Source organism: Xenopus laevis, chromosome 2S (assembly GCF_017654675.1).
Source record: "Xenopus laevis strain J_2021 chromosome 2S, Xenopus_laevis_v10.1, whole genome shotgun sequence".
Taxonomy (NCBI): Eukaryota; Metazoa; Chordata; class Amphibia; order Anura; family Pipidae; genus Xenopus; species Xenopus laevis.
The window spans coordinates 99,202,526-99,218,954 of NC_054374.1; the positions used below are offsets into that span (position 1 = coordinate 99,202,526).

At 34.3% G+C, this 16,429-nt stretch overlaps 1 protein-coding gene across 1 annotated transcript in view; it reads left to right on the top strand.

Moving 5' to 3' along the window:
* dmd.1.S (dystrophin, gene 1 S homeolog) overlaps positions 1-16,429 on the top strand; it is a 935,293-nt gene that overhangs the window by 288,808 nt on the left and 630,056 nt on the right. Inside the window, exons 38-41 of the mRNA XM_041584187.1 lie at positions 470-502; positions 2,114-2,251; positions 3,030-3,182; positions 4,706-4,888. Coding sequence (XP_041440121.1) covers positions 470-502; positions 2,114-2,251; positions 3,030-3,182; positions 4,706-4,888 — 507 coding nt within the window. The remainder of the gene's footprint in view (positions 1-469; positions 503-2,113; positions 2,252-3,029; positions 3,183-4,705; positions 4,889-16,429) is intronic.

Sequence of the window (16,429 nt, forward strand, 5' to 3'; positions counted from 1 at the left end):
GGACAAGACACACAACAGTGGTACATGTAAAATCAATGTGAATGTCACACATGCTGATGACTGGCTGCTCTGACTGTGGAATGAAATTTAGTTCTGGTGTCTTAATCAAGGGTGTTTGTGATGAGTAAGAATTAAGAATCCATATAGCCTTAGAGTTGTCACTTTCTGATATCAAGAGGTGGCAAAGTTATTTTTTTATATATACTGCAAACAAGCACACATGCAATATACTGTGTGTGTGTGTGTGTGTGTGTGTGTGTGTGTGTGTGTGTGTGTGTGTGTGTGTGTGTGTGTGTGTGTGTGTGTGTGTGTGTGTGTGTGTGTGTGTGTGTGTGTGTGTGTGTGCATGCAGACTGCAGACCTAATACTTAAAAAGAAAACATCCTAAATATTGTTTTAGTGTTTTTGGTTTGATTCACTTTTGTGCAATCAAAAATATTTTTTCACTTATTCTAAATTCATTTAACAGGATGCCAATTACAATCCTACTCTCCAAAACCTTGTAAGTATATAAAAATGCATATTGATATTTTAAGTACCGGTGAGCAACTGCAAATATACTATACTTCCAATATTTGGAATTTGTTAAAGAATAAAACTAAAGTGGTCAGAAAAAACTCGGAAGGTAAAAGCTGGCGAGGTTCAATAGGAGTCAATGGGAATTGTCTCTAACAGCTTTATCTATATATTTATTTTCACAGTTTGTTAAAACATTTCAGTATTTTAGCCTCATTGAAATGAGTGGAACAATGTGGTTCTCGCTGGTATGTGATGTTTTAGCTACAAAAAAAAAACACTTGCAGGAAAATTCTGTTGTGTTTTTTCCTTAAATAAGCTAGTGTTTAAGAAAAAAGTTGGTTTGGGTTTTTTCTTTTGGTGCTTGTCATTTTCCTTGAACTTTAAAATTAGTAAATAGGCCACTCAAACTTTTTGGGAATCACACAAGCATGAAATACATTTCTTGGCGATGCCAAAGAATGGCTGTGATAGTCTATTTGGTAGTCTTGTGTGGACTGCCAGCCTACAGGAAGCTCTTTTTAGTGTAAACCTTTGTCTTACTTACATTGAGGCCACTGTGAGAAACATCAGTGATGAGTAAAATGATGTTCACGAGTCACTAGCTGGGGATCACTGTTACGTGGATGCCTCCAGGTGTGTTCAGTTAGATGGTGGGGATGTATACACACTAGGAATGCACTAAATTCGATATTTTAGGATTCAACTGAATCTAGAATCATCAAAAATGATTCCCCTGAATATGAAACCAAATCCAAATTTGAATATGCAAATCAGGGAAGTGAAAAAAGAAACAGCACACTGTGCTAGCAGTTACAAATGTTTTTACTTCCTTGTTTATGTAATGAAAAATGACATGATTTTTAGGATTTGTTTCAGCCAGGCACTTGTATTCGACCAAATACAAATTCTGCTGAAGAAGGCCGATTCTCAAACCGAAACCTGGAGTGACCAAATGATTGTAATTTATTTTGGCCGCTATTGCACAATTATAAAGATACAGAAGGGCAGAGGTGGGAAAATGACAGCCAAAGTACTAGTGGTAGTCCAGCTAAAAATGTAGGTCTCATAACATATTATTTTATAGTGTTACATGGCTAGGGAGAGATAAAGTGGTTTTGGTATGGAGACAGGAAAGGGTTCATCCATGTCAGAGCCAAGCCATTTCCTAAATAGGAAAAAGTAGAAATATTCTGTACATTCTGTAATGTTCCTATACAAAAAGTTTTACTATTCCTTTCCACCAATATGACTATGAAGATTTTCATTCATCCAGGTCATGTTATATCTAGTATAGGTAAATCTAAAAACAACTGGACTTGCTGAGTAATCAATGAAGACGTTTCACTCCTCATCCGAGCAGGGAGAGATAAAGTGGTTTTGGTATATCACTGGAGACAGGTTCCACCAAGTTATCACCAATCACAACATCATTAGTGTTCAAAGAATTATAAAACATTGCTTTACAGTTACACTAATGCTTCTCTGGTCAGAAGATCACAGAGTACAGAGCACAAATGTGTCCCTCTTTTAAAACTCAAGATCTGCCTTATTTTATCACAGTTTGCTAATGAATGGATATTTTTACTGTTATCAGAGTGAAGACAATGAAGGGCCTGTGAAAGAATTACTGCAAAGGGGAAATAATCTTCAACAAAAAATTGGTGATGAGAAAAAACGCGAAGAAATAAAACTAAAGCAACAGGTTTTACTGTCAAAACACAACACTCTTAAGGTAACTGGTCAGATATATACACAGACCATTAATATTGGGGTAAAATAAATGATTGTGTTTACTATATTTTATTGTAAGATATATTTATTTTAACTTTTTGTCCTAATTTTTTATATTTTATTTGCTCTAAGGTGGATGTTCCCCACAATATATATGACAGAAAATATCTTCATTGTCTCTCTGTTGGGTTGTCATTATTTTAGTGATGATTTTATTATAAAAGTATTTTTCTGTGGTTCTATTTACATTGGTACAGTTGTATTAGCTACCAAAGTTAATTTGCATGCTATATATCCCATGCTGTATTTTAAAATATATATATAAATATAAAATATACAAAGAGCAGAAAGGGATTACTAGTGTTTTACAATTTGTTAACTAGTAGACCATCTTGCATTCAAAAATGTGTTCATATAACTACTGATAAACACAATATAAAATGCATGCCAGCAAGATCAATTTACCATTTGGACAGATGCTGGTATCTTATGCTGATAAGAATTATAATATTAATTCAAAAGTTACTTTCTACTTAAAACTGAATTTTGACTTGATGTCTCTGGGAGTTACATATAATAAACTTAGATCTCTGTAGACCATTTCCATTTTACAGCAGATATGTAGATGCGAGAAAATTGTTCTTCCAAAAGTTTTAGCAGACCACATCTAATTTTTTTTCATTTGCAGTCAGCCAAACAATTAATCTCTGTGCCCAACAATAATAAGTAAATTGATTTCTGCTTATATATATATAAAAATTCTCTTATTTCATGCACAGATTTTGAGAACTCAAAGAAGAAAAAAGGCATTGGAGATCTCCCATCAGTGGTATCAATATAAGAGACATGCTGATGACTTATTAAAATGCTTGGATGACATTGAGAGAAAAATTGCAAGTCTTCCAGAACCCAAAGATAACCAGAAGCTTAAGGTATTCTCACTTAATCTGCTTAGATAATTTTTCATCTAAATATTTATATTTAATCATATATATTTTGTTTTTGAACAGGCTATAGCAGTCATTTATATTTAAGGGCAATTAAACTGTCAACAGTCAAAAGCAATCAATTAAAAACAAAGGAAATTTTCAGACTTTATTAAACTTTTTTGGCATTTTGATCTACACTGTGTATTGCCAAGTAAACAAACATGTGTGCAGCTAACATTAAAAAGTCTTTCTATGCTAGCACCATCAATTCTGTGTATTACAGTTAAAATCAGTTATATTTGTTATTTTTTCTTCTCCCAGAAAGTGTTTTTAAATGTGTATTCTGGTCATTTTATTTAATTTAAAAGGAATTAGCTACCACAGAATCAGTATATAAATTGTAGTATGCCTGTATATATTTAAGAAGGTGAAATGCAACAGAGTGGTACAAGGATTATTTAAAATTCCACATTTAAAAACTAAAAAATTCAATAAATATATTAATCTCACTTCTGTGCACATTTTGCTTGCAAAATGCACTTACTTTGGTTACAACTGTTGTTTTACTCAAATCCAAAACAAATTATTATACAGTTATGAATTTAAAAAGCCAACAGAAAATTTCTTATTTTATTTGCAGGAGCCTAAAAAAACTCTCAATCTAGTGGAGCTCAATTGGGCAGCACCATATATTTAGGGCAATATGTGCTAAACAGCATTAAAGGAATACAAATATGCAAAAATATTAATTAAAAAATTACCAGCGGATTGCATTGCAGATTTTTAGTGTGCAACATGTATTTTTTAAAACCTGCTTTAGGATGTCATAAGAAATGTTTTCTAACAAGCTGGTGCACAAAAAACGTGTACACGAAGGGGAAATTATTTGTAAGGGAAAACTGCAGTCATTTTTCCGATGTTAGAATATTAGCCAAATCCTGTTCAGTAATTGAATGAATAAAAGAAAGCTTTTGATGTATTTGCATTTGAATCATGTTCAGATATTTTAACTTCTGTTATTATGTGTCTTTGTTCCAGATGATCTAATGATTAACAGTACGCGGATGACCTCTCTCTCATATTAGCACACTTCTTTCATCAAAACATGTTCATGCGTTACTGTGCAGTCACTCCAACAGTCCATACCTCTTAATTTTAATCACTTTATTTTGCTTTATTGTTGTTTTAATTTGCTGTTATGTCACAATATGAGCCTTTGTCTGTTCTGTAGATGTAACTGACAAGTTTTATATACAAATAATATCATAGCTTGTATGCCTATATGAAATAGAAATTAGTATCTAATTTACAATAAAATGATGAACCCAATAAGCTTAATTACACTGAACATTCCTTCTATACTAGTATCAGTTTTGTATTGCATTTATCTATTTACCTGCAAAATTAAAAATGAGAGGTTGGCAGATGCCAAAGTGTTGCCAGGGGTATCATTCTACTACATCTAATGCAAATTCCTTAAGTAGTTAGTTAACAGTTCTGGGCCCTTTATTGGTTTTACTCAATAGGAGATTGATGGAGAATTGGACAAGAAGAAAGAAGAACTGAATGATGTGCACAGGCAAGCTGAAAGTTTGTCTAAGGAAGGGGCTGGCAAAGCAGTGGAGCCAACTCTGATCCAGCTCAACAAACGCTGGCAAGAAATTGAGAGCAAATTTGCTCCTTTCAGAAGACTGCGCTATGCACAAATTGTGAGTTGCTATTTGCAAACGTGTTTGTTTGCAACTAACTAAATACTACTAACAAGAAGGGAAAATGTATGGCCGTTTTACCTTTGTTGAGTCTTTAAATGTTTGAGTGCAGCCTTCACTGTCTATACTGCATCCTCTGATTGAATTAGCAACCCTTGCACAAAGTTCATTAATTCATGTTATTATTTGTTGCTTCATACATTTGTTTATAACACTCATATCAAGAGAAATCTGTCAAGTAAAAGTTAAAGGATTTCCGATCTCCATCCCATGCTGTTTTAATTTCTTTATTTTGTTTTCTAATTCATTGACAAAGACAAACAAATAGATATTGTGTGAGTCAGTGGTGTATAAGACCTTGACCTTTATATTTCACTTGTTCTCTCAGGATACTGTATCTTAGTTTTTCTGAATACAAATTCAGGAATATCTGCTTTTACTTAGAATCCTGGATACAACAAGGATACAACAGGAATCAAGAGATTCTTTGAGGGATTAAGCCAATCTTCCACAAGCATTCTCTCAATGAGATTTGTTTGATTGTACAGTACCATGGATCCAGCTGTATTTTTGATTTGACTGAAACACCTTTGGGAGTTGGCTTGTTCTTTAGTGGCCTGGTTTTGTGCACCCTGATCTCACATTATCTGTTATGTGTAGTATACAGGAAATATACAACACATTTTAAATTAATAAGATGGTTGGTACTTCTGGCTTGAATCCTATACATCACTATTATAATAAATACATTATATTAGTATCTGTGCATATGCAATCATTAAATGAGCTATGACTCACTGTAGATTTTTTTATACAGTATAAGAATATTGCACTAACATCTAGCTATTAACACAGTGCTACGCAATATGTTGGCGCTATATAAATACATGATAATAATAATTAATGCTAATTAAATGCAGCAGAAAAGGCTTTGATGTCATAGCACAGTTGCTTTTATTAGTGGCAGCAATGTTTTGTCTTACTATGTATCTGTAATTCATTCAGCAGATGGACAGAAGCACGTCTGTGTGTAATTTGGTGCTAAACGCTTTTTAAGAATATAAGTAGTGCTATTTTAGCATTTATAACTAGACAAGATCTTAAAAATGAAAAAAAATACAAATACAAAAAACAATAATGCATCATTCTTTTCATGGAAGTGGAATAAATAATTAACTGTAATAAAAAAATGAGCACAGTTACTATTAGGGCTTCTCATATCTATTTTTCATTTGCTTTCAGTACTTTATAGGTACATAGGCATCATCTGTTTATTCAGTATATAAGATCTCTAAAACTAGTTAAATACAACAGGTAAAATGCATTCAGTACAAGTAATTATAGAATGTATTCCTGTATGAAAAATGTCATTATGTAGATTAACAACATTAGTCCTATCCACTACAGCAATGTCAATCAGAGAGGGAAGTAATTGCTGTTTATTACCCCATATATGTGAAGGTGCCCAGTCTTCAGACTTAAAATATAAATATATAAAATATAAAATAGAGAATCTATTTAGCACACAATTTTAATATCAAATATTTCACACTTGTATACGAGAATGGTGCTAATGTTTCCTCCCTAAGTGGGTGCAGAAAAGTTTCTAAAAAAATTAAACATTATTATAAAAGCACACAAATTATGGATATGAGAGATTAAGTCATCAAACTCATGATTGCACACATCATTAATAATAAACTGTGTTATGTCTGATCTATAATGGGTATTGTTATGTCTTTGATCGATATGCTGCATCCCACCCACCTATTAAATAATATTAAATGTAGATAAATTACATTCTCAACGTGTACAGCATTAATGGAAACAAACATTAAACAGTCATTAAAGCTATAAAATATTCTGCCTGTGCAGGCAAGAAAAGTATTTTCACAAGTTTATATGGAATGAAATGAAGTGTATGAGGTAAACATCCATTCAAGCACTTAATACTAACTCATATTAGTGGAATACTTATCTAGCTACTGTTCAACTATGCTATGACTGTGGAACGCAGATCACTGACATAACAAATTTATACTGATGCTGACTCACAGGAAAATATGCTGCCATTCCGAGCTTGTATTAATTGCCTTCATTAATATATTACTTTCGTACTATATCTTAGTCCATAAAATCTTGCTTAAGTGGGCACTATTATAAGTTGCTATAAAAAATGTATTAAAAAAAAAAGAAATACATTAACAATTTGTACACATCAGCAGAAAGAGCTGTGGAATCTTCTAGTGGTAAAACATTTTCCTAGTTTCCATATGGAAACCCAAAAGGGTAAAAACGGTTTAGAAAGCAGAATTGTATCCTATGCAGGAAGCTCCAAGTGAAAAATATGTTTTTTTTGCATCCATACTAATTAAACCCTCTTGGGGGACTTCTTATAGATTGTGACATTATGTGACCTATAGGGATGTCGCGGACTGTTCGCCGGCGAACTTGTTCGCGCGAACATCGGCTGTTCGCGTCCGCCGCAAGTTCGCGAACGTCGCGCGACGTTCGCCAATAGGCGTTCGCGTCAAAATCGTTCGACCATTCGACCATTCGATCGCTAAAATCGAACGATTTTCGTTCGATTCGAACGAAAATCGTTCGATCGAACGATTAAAATCCTTCGATCGTTTGAATCGAACGATTTTCGGATGTTCGAAGTTCGCGAACTGTTCGCGAACTGTTCGCAATTTTTGCCGGTGTTCGCGAACGGCGTTCGCGAACACATTATCGGCGGTTCGCTACATCCCTAGTGACCTATACTTGGTGATTGAAGAATGGCACATTCTAATGCAGAAAACACATATCAGGTCTTCTCTCCATGCCACTGAAGCACTGTTTTTTTATTTTCCCTAATATATATGTTGTTGTGACTGCCATGTAAATGAGGCTTGTTGGAGGATATTATGGATTGCACCATAATCATTATGGTGGTATTGTATCAATTTTCTCTTCTTGATTGACCTAAGCATCATCCATCCCCTCACTATTAAATCTACATAATTTCAATGTTGTGTTTATTTGATCTAAGAGGTAATTAAGTCAAAGTTACCATGCGTTTTGTTCTGGGATGCTCCAACAAGTGACCAAGGACAAACTAGATATCATTGACCAATGCATGTCTTGACTCACTACTGAAGTTAGAGGGACAGAGTTATCAAGTCAAGTAAAAAGTCTTTAGCCTGGGTTTAAGAGATAAAAAAAACTTGACATAGGCAGAACAACAACATTATTTAACCTAAAGTATATATAATTGTATAAAAAAATCTATACATTTCTAATGTAATATAAAAAAGAATAAATACACTATTTAAGCTTGACCAAGAAGATTGCATGATTTAGTGAAAAGGAGAGTGATTAAATGATGGTAAATGGTAGAAAAAGCTCATGATTTCTAAGATCAAAATACACAGAAAAGCTGTGATACTCATAATGCTGGCCTTCAGCAGTATTTCAGTGATGTTTGCTAAACATTGCCTTACTCACTTTCTGAGGTGTCCCTCCCTATATTTATTAGAGAAGAACTCTTGGAATACAATGCCAGTCATAACCTTTGTTGGCCTTGTCTGGTCTGTTTATCTTCTAAAATAGAACCTGCAAACCAACTGCGAAGTTATAAATAATATCTATTTCAGGTATTTAGGATGATTTATAGACATTGATTTCTGTCTGTGCCGTTTTGCCGTTTCGCAAATTCACCCATCACTACTTGTAAGCTGAAAGTCTATACCTGTGGATAGTGGCCACTGGGAAAATTTGCACCATGAATAAGAAAAAAGCCAGGAGGCTGTGCTGACTATTTTGCATTTTCTTATGCCAATGGTAAAAATGCTTACTAGTTCTTACTAATACATTTTGGCACATTTTGGAACCTTCCCTATTATTGGTGATTCCTCCACCTAAGGAATACATCTCAGGAAATTCCACATAGAATAACATTTCTGATCAAACAATGATATATAACACAGCAATAAACTGTATTTAGAAATGAAAATTGTGATTGTAATCTTTATACATTAAAACAACACCTGTCCAAAATAACTGTAAGTTGGATATTTAATGGCACAGTCCTTACACAAGGTCTCTTCACAAGAGTTCTACAGGTAGCTCCACCTAACCAAAAAGGCAACTAATCTGGCAACTAATCCCAGGTAGCAGACACATATTTAAGAGCTGTCCTCACATGGGGGTGTGTGGGGGAGGGGCTGGTTGGCTACACACTATTCCACTATTGTCCTAATAGATTCCTACTCACAGTTTGCTGATACATTGGAGTTCACAGGCAGCCATGTAGAGTTGACAATCTACATCAACACTGGATACATCCAGAGTGTAATGCAGCTTGGCAGATAGCTGCTGATCTCTCTGTGTAGTTAAAGAACTCCAGGCCTCCCCTCCTGCCCAGCAGCTTCCTTGCAGCTATCCTAGACAGTGTCTCTCTGTGTGGAAAGGGCAGCAGGGAATCCATTATAACATCTGATGACCCTTTCTCTGTTTTGGGCACCCAGACCATGTTTTTTTATGTCCTTGGCCTTTTCCAGGCATCTGTTGCGATCCTAGCATCAGTCAATTTTAACTGCAATTGCAGTTCCCTCTAGGCTCGCTCTCCACTGGAGATGGGAGAGGCTGTACATGGAATGGGGGTAGATTCTGAATATGTAGATCACAGTATAGTGTAATTGTTAAGATCACCATTAGAAGGTGTACTTCTAAATGGTTTTGCTTGTATTGCTCATACAGATCTAAATTAAATGCGTCTCCTTCCTGGCTTAATTTTGCAACTATTAATATCTCTATATAAAAAAATTAGACACATCTAACAATAACTATCTTAAATGGATGTGGCCAATCATCAAGAACATATAGTTTTTTGCCTCGATTTTACAGTGAGGTTTAAATAATATGGCTGTAATCATCTGTGCTCATAATACTGCATCATGCTAATACTATCAAAAGAACTGCAAACATCTCTACATCAGAACTTTATACATTGTCATAGTTATAGTAACATGAACTTTTAATTATTAATTCTTGCAGTAGAACACTCAGCAGTTTAGTGATCTCTTAATAAATTGAGAAAAAGTTAGCATTTCATTGGATGCACTTTTTCCATTAAGTCAGACAAAATGTAACAGTGTTTCCAACCAAGTAATTGAAGGCATAATTTTGTTAATGCAACCAATATGATTTGCAGCATAATTTAGGTAATGCTGCTAAAAAATCTTTTTGTTATATATGGAGAGAAGAAAATGTTAAATTAACAAAGCAAAGGGCTTCAATGTATCTCATAAAATGAGAACATTGGCTTAGTTTGGCCTTAATGCAGTAAATTTAATGAAATACTGTATTAGGTTTGGTTAAATAGCTCCTTTATTCATATGTTGTTTGGGCTTTAAACATGACACAAATCAACTAGGACAGATTCTGCAAGTTAACAAAAACATTATTGTTTAGAGATACCATATTCACATAATATTCACATATTATCAGATTGTATTTTTCCCTCTCTCCTTATCAGCTGTATTAAGCCTAAAGCTAAACAGAAATGCAGATCAGTACACCCAGACACAACAATAACAGTAGCTAATCTAATATAAGGCCCCAAGCAGTTAATAACTTCACATGCAAAATTCATGAGGTCATAAGATAAATATAATTTGATTCTTTCAAAAACACGATTATTGGAAACATCAGTTATGGACCAATTTGGTTAATTATGACCAAATTTACTGCAAATGCTAGCATGTTGCTAGATTCAGTGTGTCTGCATTGGCTATTATTTTTCAGTTTAATACATCTAGGGTTAATATTTACTGTAATTTGAAGCATAAAGATGAGTGTCCCTTTCTGGAATCCAAAATGTTAAATATAGATATATTATCTATTAAACAAAAATGCATTATGCAGTAATTACATCAAAGTCATCTCCAATAGAAACAATTTTAAAGAAATAATTAAAAAAATGTTTGCAAGTATTTCCTCTTCTCTTTAATAAATAAACAGTAATTTGTACTTGATGATAAGTAAGCTGTATGAATCCATATTGGTGGCAAACAATCGTGTTTATTTAATGGTTAAATTATTTTTGCAGGCTAGTCCCCATATGTAATGAAAGACACAAAGCTTCCCCAGATACAACAATAGAAGGTTTGCTATTAAACCTGCTGATTGCCTGCTATACTTAATAATACCAGTAGCAAACTTTGCACTTTATATTAAGATATAGTTTTCTAAATTACAGAACAACTTCTTATCCAGAAAACTCCAGTTCTTAAACATTTTGGATAATTGATCCCATACCTCTACTATTGGGTTACCAAGGCCAATGATCTTGCAAACAGAGAGAAAATGCATGATGATTAAAGAGCAGGATAAGCATCCTTAAAATGCAATTTTGGTTGTAAATGCAGCCTACATTCTTATATCAGTCCACTTTATTTCCAATATGATGTACATTTTTAAAAATCTAAATAGCAATACAAAATATATATTTTACAAATCAATTATTATGTGGCATAAAGTCAAATGCGTGTTCTTTGCATAGCATCATTTGAATTCATTTTATTTACATGAAAAGGTTATCCAAGTGCTTTCTATTTTCTATTCTTTGTCTATTCTTTTGCCCATATTTTAAGCCAAATACATCAGGGGTATATCAAAAGGTTCTAAGCCACAATACTGTATATATAGAATAATATAAAAACTGGCACAAACCACATCTTTTGAATAAATGTAATATATCCTATTAATCCCCCAAATAACATGACAATAAATAACCTATATTTTGGTGAATTTTTTTTACAGCAGCAATGCTACATCTGTAAGCTGTAAGCAGTTAGAATGAATAACATTCATTCAATCATTTTATTTTTTTTATTTAAAAGAAAAGTTAATGTATACATTATGGATCACACTACAGATTACATATTCAAATTGTGATTCCATTAAGGGTTACCTATGAAAGCGGTATAGCTAATATATTGATAGAGGCAGCACTATAAATAATATCAACCTATTTCTGAACTTAGAATACAATTATTATTCTCTCTAGTATCTACATGACAGCCATGGCACTGTGTTTATATAGAGTAACAAAACATTTCTGTATTCACAAACACTAGGCCAGTGATTCCCATTGGTCTTCTTCATTTCATTTAGTTTTCATTGTATTGGTTCTGCTTATTTCCATGTTTTGGCATTACATTTTCTCAAAATTCCACAAATTTCAAAATACCACAACTTCCTGTGATGTTTAACTACAAAATGACACTGGAAAGACATCGGACAAGGATTGTATCCTGTTTTCCGTTGGATCTCTCAATGGCACCATTGTGATAATCTCTAACGGTTATGAACTCTGACATACATAGAAATAGAAATGGACCCTGGATGAATTGTGATGGCATGCAACACCTGTATGTTTTTTATTTATAACAAGGCATCTGGAGTCCTATGGATACAACAGATTACTTGTCTCTTGACCATTTCTGACTATATTATATTTGGACTTGGAATGAAAAAAAACAATGTTTAAACTATTATGTTAAATAACTATTACAACCCTAATAATCTTTGTCCACATGCTTGTACTTGAAAGCAAGGATTCTTCTGTTGTTCAAATAGGTATTGTCTGGTCACATAAATAATATGTCCCAGTTTATTTAAAATTTGTCTTATATTTACACCCTATAAAAGATATATAAGATTTATAGATCTGACAAATAATGAACTGGGGCAATAAGTTACTATGTTATTACATAAGCCTTTTATAAGCCTGCTTAAACAGTTCCTTTGTTATAGTTGAGTTTACTGTTTAGTTTACATTGGTCCATAAGTGGTGTGGTCTGCAATTAAAAGGCTCATCTACAACCTAGTTGCGATCATGCTAAAACTGCAGTCAATGCAAAAATAGACACTTTCAAAGCCACTCCTTTAACTTTCACATAGTTTCTTGGCCTGTTATGTCTGATGGACTTATTTACTAAATCAGCAACAAAATGCAAAAGCACAGTAGCCCACAGCAACCACACACTGCTTTCTTTAACCTAACTTAAAGAAAAAGGAAAGTGTAAATCACTGGAGGATGACATGTTGACAAAATGGTGACACCCCCCAATGATTTTAATCACTTACCTGATACTGCATGTCAGTGCTCCTGCCAGGGGACTTCTCAGTGAGCACTATGTAGTGATCCTCTTCCTGCTTCCAACTTCTTCACACGAGTGTACATGCACAGTCGAATAAAAGGCTGAACTTTGCAAAAAAAGTCAGCTTTTTACTGTACTGCACATGCGTCTCACTTGGGGTATTGAAGAAAGAAGAAGGTGAAGAACACAATCACTCAGTGGTGCTCACTGAGAAGAACCAAGGCCAATGCAGTTTTCTGCTAAGAGGAACATCGACCCTGGGCATCAGGTAAGTCATTACCATCACCTCCAGTGATTTATACAGTTTTTTCCTTTAAATATAAAATTGTTCATATATTGTTATGTATTATTGTGCTAAATGCTAAACCTCAGGTGTATAAACTTATAGTGCTGTGCTAACAATGGTTTTATCACCATTTTAACACAACAAGTTTTAATGAAAATGTCTGTTTCTAATTATTGCATTGTTTAGTATTTTTTGCCTGAACATGTTTTTATACCAGAACGAATACATTTGTTTACTTTGTACCATGACCATTTTACCAATAAATGATAAATAAACATGCCCAGGCCACTTTTTAGCTAAACATTGTCTTGGTTAAGCATGCTTCATTGTTTCTTTTGCCACATCCTCTCTGAAGGAGCTGTGCACCTGGTTCCTGTTATGTATGCATGCCTATATAGAAGCAGGCGCATAATCACTAGGGAGGCAGTGTCATAGTCCTGCAGTTAGAAATACAGAGGCAGTGCCATGATCCATGTTATGAATATAATTTTTCCATATAGTATAACTTTTTGGAAGCTTTACTTTTATAAATAGAGCTATAATACTATCAGATGTCCTTGTATCATAATACTTGATGATTCTGACTTGGTGTGACAAATTTTAAGGGGTATTAGTGACCTTATTTAATCAAGATAGTTAATGGAAACATGGTGACACCTGCAGACTAGCCATGTCTTTTGTCAGGATAATCTTGGACTGGACCAGTAGATATGTTTTTCTCATTCAGTTGAATCTGGTCATCAGTCTTAAATGAAATGGACAGATTGTTTTGGCCTTTAAGCTTTAGGCCTCTCACCATCATAACATAGCATTTTTGCATTACTGACCACAGGTTTAAAAAATACACAGCCTCAAAGTAGTATCTTATTTTACCACTGCATGACACTTTCAGAATTTGTTGCAGTTGGTTTTCATCAATCTTACTGTTTCAGTTTGAATGAAGCGAAAGGCTAAACTGATTTATTAGTGGTGCTTGCGAAGCAAAGCATCACTACTGTTATCTTGCAAACTTATTAGTGGTGCTTGCGAAGCAAAGCATCACTACTGTTATCTTGCAAACTTATTTTTATTCTTCTTCCGTATGAAAGTTTGGCGCGTAACTAGTCCCGCACCGTTTGTCCTAGACCCATGAATGAGGTGTCAAATCGTGCGGCTTAATCGGGAATGGGGTGGTATGACTTTTCTAAGGGGTGGGTGGTTAATTGCCCCTTGCGGGGGCAATTAACCACCCCGAAAAGTCCCATAGATTAACATTGAGGCCAACTTTTGACGGATTCTAGCGCAGAGAGGGAATCTTGTAGAAACGTTAAATTTACCACATTTGAAGAGGTTTGCGACCTGTGTCAGATGATACCCCACACGAGGGTATAAGTTTTACCCCCGGGGCAGGAGAGGTCCCCAAATTTGCCCCATTGACTTATAATGGGGAATTTATCGAATAATTAGTTTGTCGCAGACCCATGAATGAGGTGTCAAACCGTTCAGCTTATTCGGGAATGGGGTGTTGTGACTTTTCTGTCAGATTTTCCCTATTGACTTCAATGAGAAAATATAAACAGCTGTAATTCTCACAGTAATAAAGCCAGAGCTCCCAAACTTGGCACCGTGGGTCACTGGGTGACTGCAGCCAAAATTTACAAAAAGTGGGCGGAGTCTACAACAGCCAATCAAATTTCAGCCATTCAATTAAATAGGAAAATTTTAAACTGCTGCCGCTCTTAGACGGTTAATGGCAGCCTCCTCAAAGTTGGCACAGTTGGTCACTGGGGGACTGGGATTAAAATTAAGAAAAGTGGGTGGAGCCAAAACCAACCAATCAGATTTCTTTGATTGGTTTTAATGGGAAAAATTAAGAAGGCTGCCATTCTCTCAGTATTGATGTCAGGGACCTTGAATATCACAAATGTGGTCGCTGGGGGTTTCCACTTCAAGTTTAGAAAAAGTGGGCGGAGCCACCAACAACCAATCAAATTTCATTCATTGATTTTCAATAGAAAAAAATAGAAATGCTGCCATTTTTACACATTAAATGACAGCATTCCCAAACTTTGGTATGTTAGTCACTGAGTGACTGTGGTTCACAATTAGGAAAAAAAGGGGCGGGGCAACAACAGCCAATCAGATTTGGGCCTGAGTTTTGCCACGGCAAGCACCACTCACATTTTCTTCAGGAAATGTACCTCTCTAGTTTATTATGTAATCTTGCATAAAATATAAAAAAAACAAATGCATGAAAATACATTAAACCTCCGTAACTAGTCAGTCATTTTATTTCATACAGCATTAAAATATATTATGAACTATACTACTAAATTAATTACATTGAAAAAAATTTTTTAGAGGGATATTTATTCAAGGTTTTTTTTTTTACTATAAAATCCGAATTTTTAGTGGGGAAAAAAATAAAAATTTTTAGGATTTATTAAAGTCCAATGCTGCAAAAAATCATAATCTGAAAATCCAGCATCTCATACCTGCCAAGGTTGTATACTGAATAAGTCAATGGGAGAGGTCTCTATTCTATTTGTCAGTTTCTGTGGTCTGTGCTGGAATTAGCCTGAAAATCAGACTAAAAATCTCAAAAATGTGGACTTTTCTGGAAAATCAGCAGTTTGGGAAAAAAATCTGAAAAAAACGTACGATTCAGATTTTACGTGATTTTATCATGTTTTTCCCGGATCAGATTAAATTATGCTTTTTTAATAATACATAAGGTCAAATTGTGGATTTTAGTTTGATCAGACTTTTTTTAATAAAAAATTCAGCCCCACCCCAGTAGTTTTCATTGGCATGTACAATTCTGAATTTGTACTTTTGAATAACATAAAGATATGGTTGACTGTGGAATGTGCCATATAGAGTGATACAGAGTAACAAGACACAAGTTCAGACTTGATTGTTATTGAGATCTAGATTTTACTTGGCTTTGAACATAACATGCTTAGAACATCTTATGTTCATTAAACATTTTTAACCAATATGTTTCAACAAAAAACTATACAACTCATATATCACAAATGCTTTAGACCCCAGACTAAATTATTGCTTTACTACAATATTTAAATTGTAAAATGTTACGACAGCAGCAATAATGTAACATTGCAA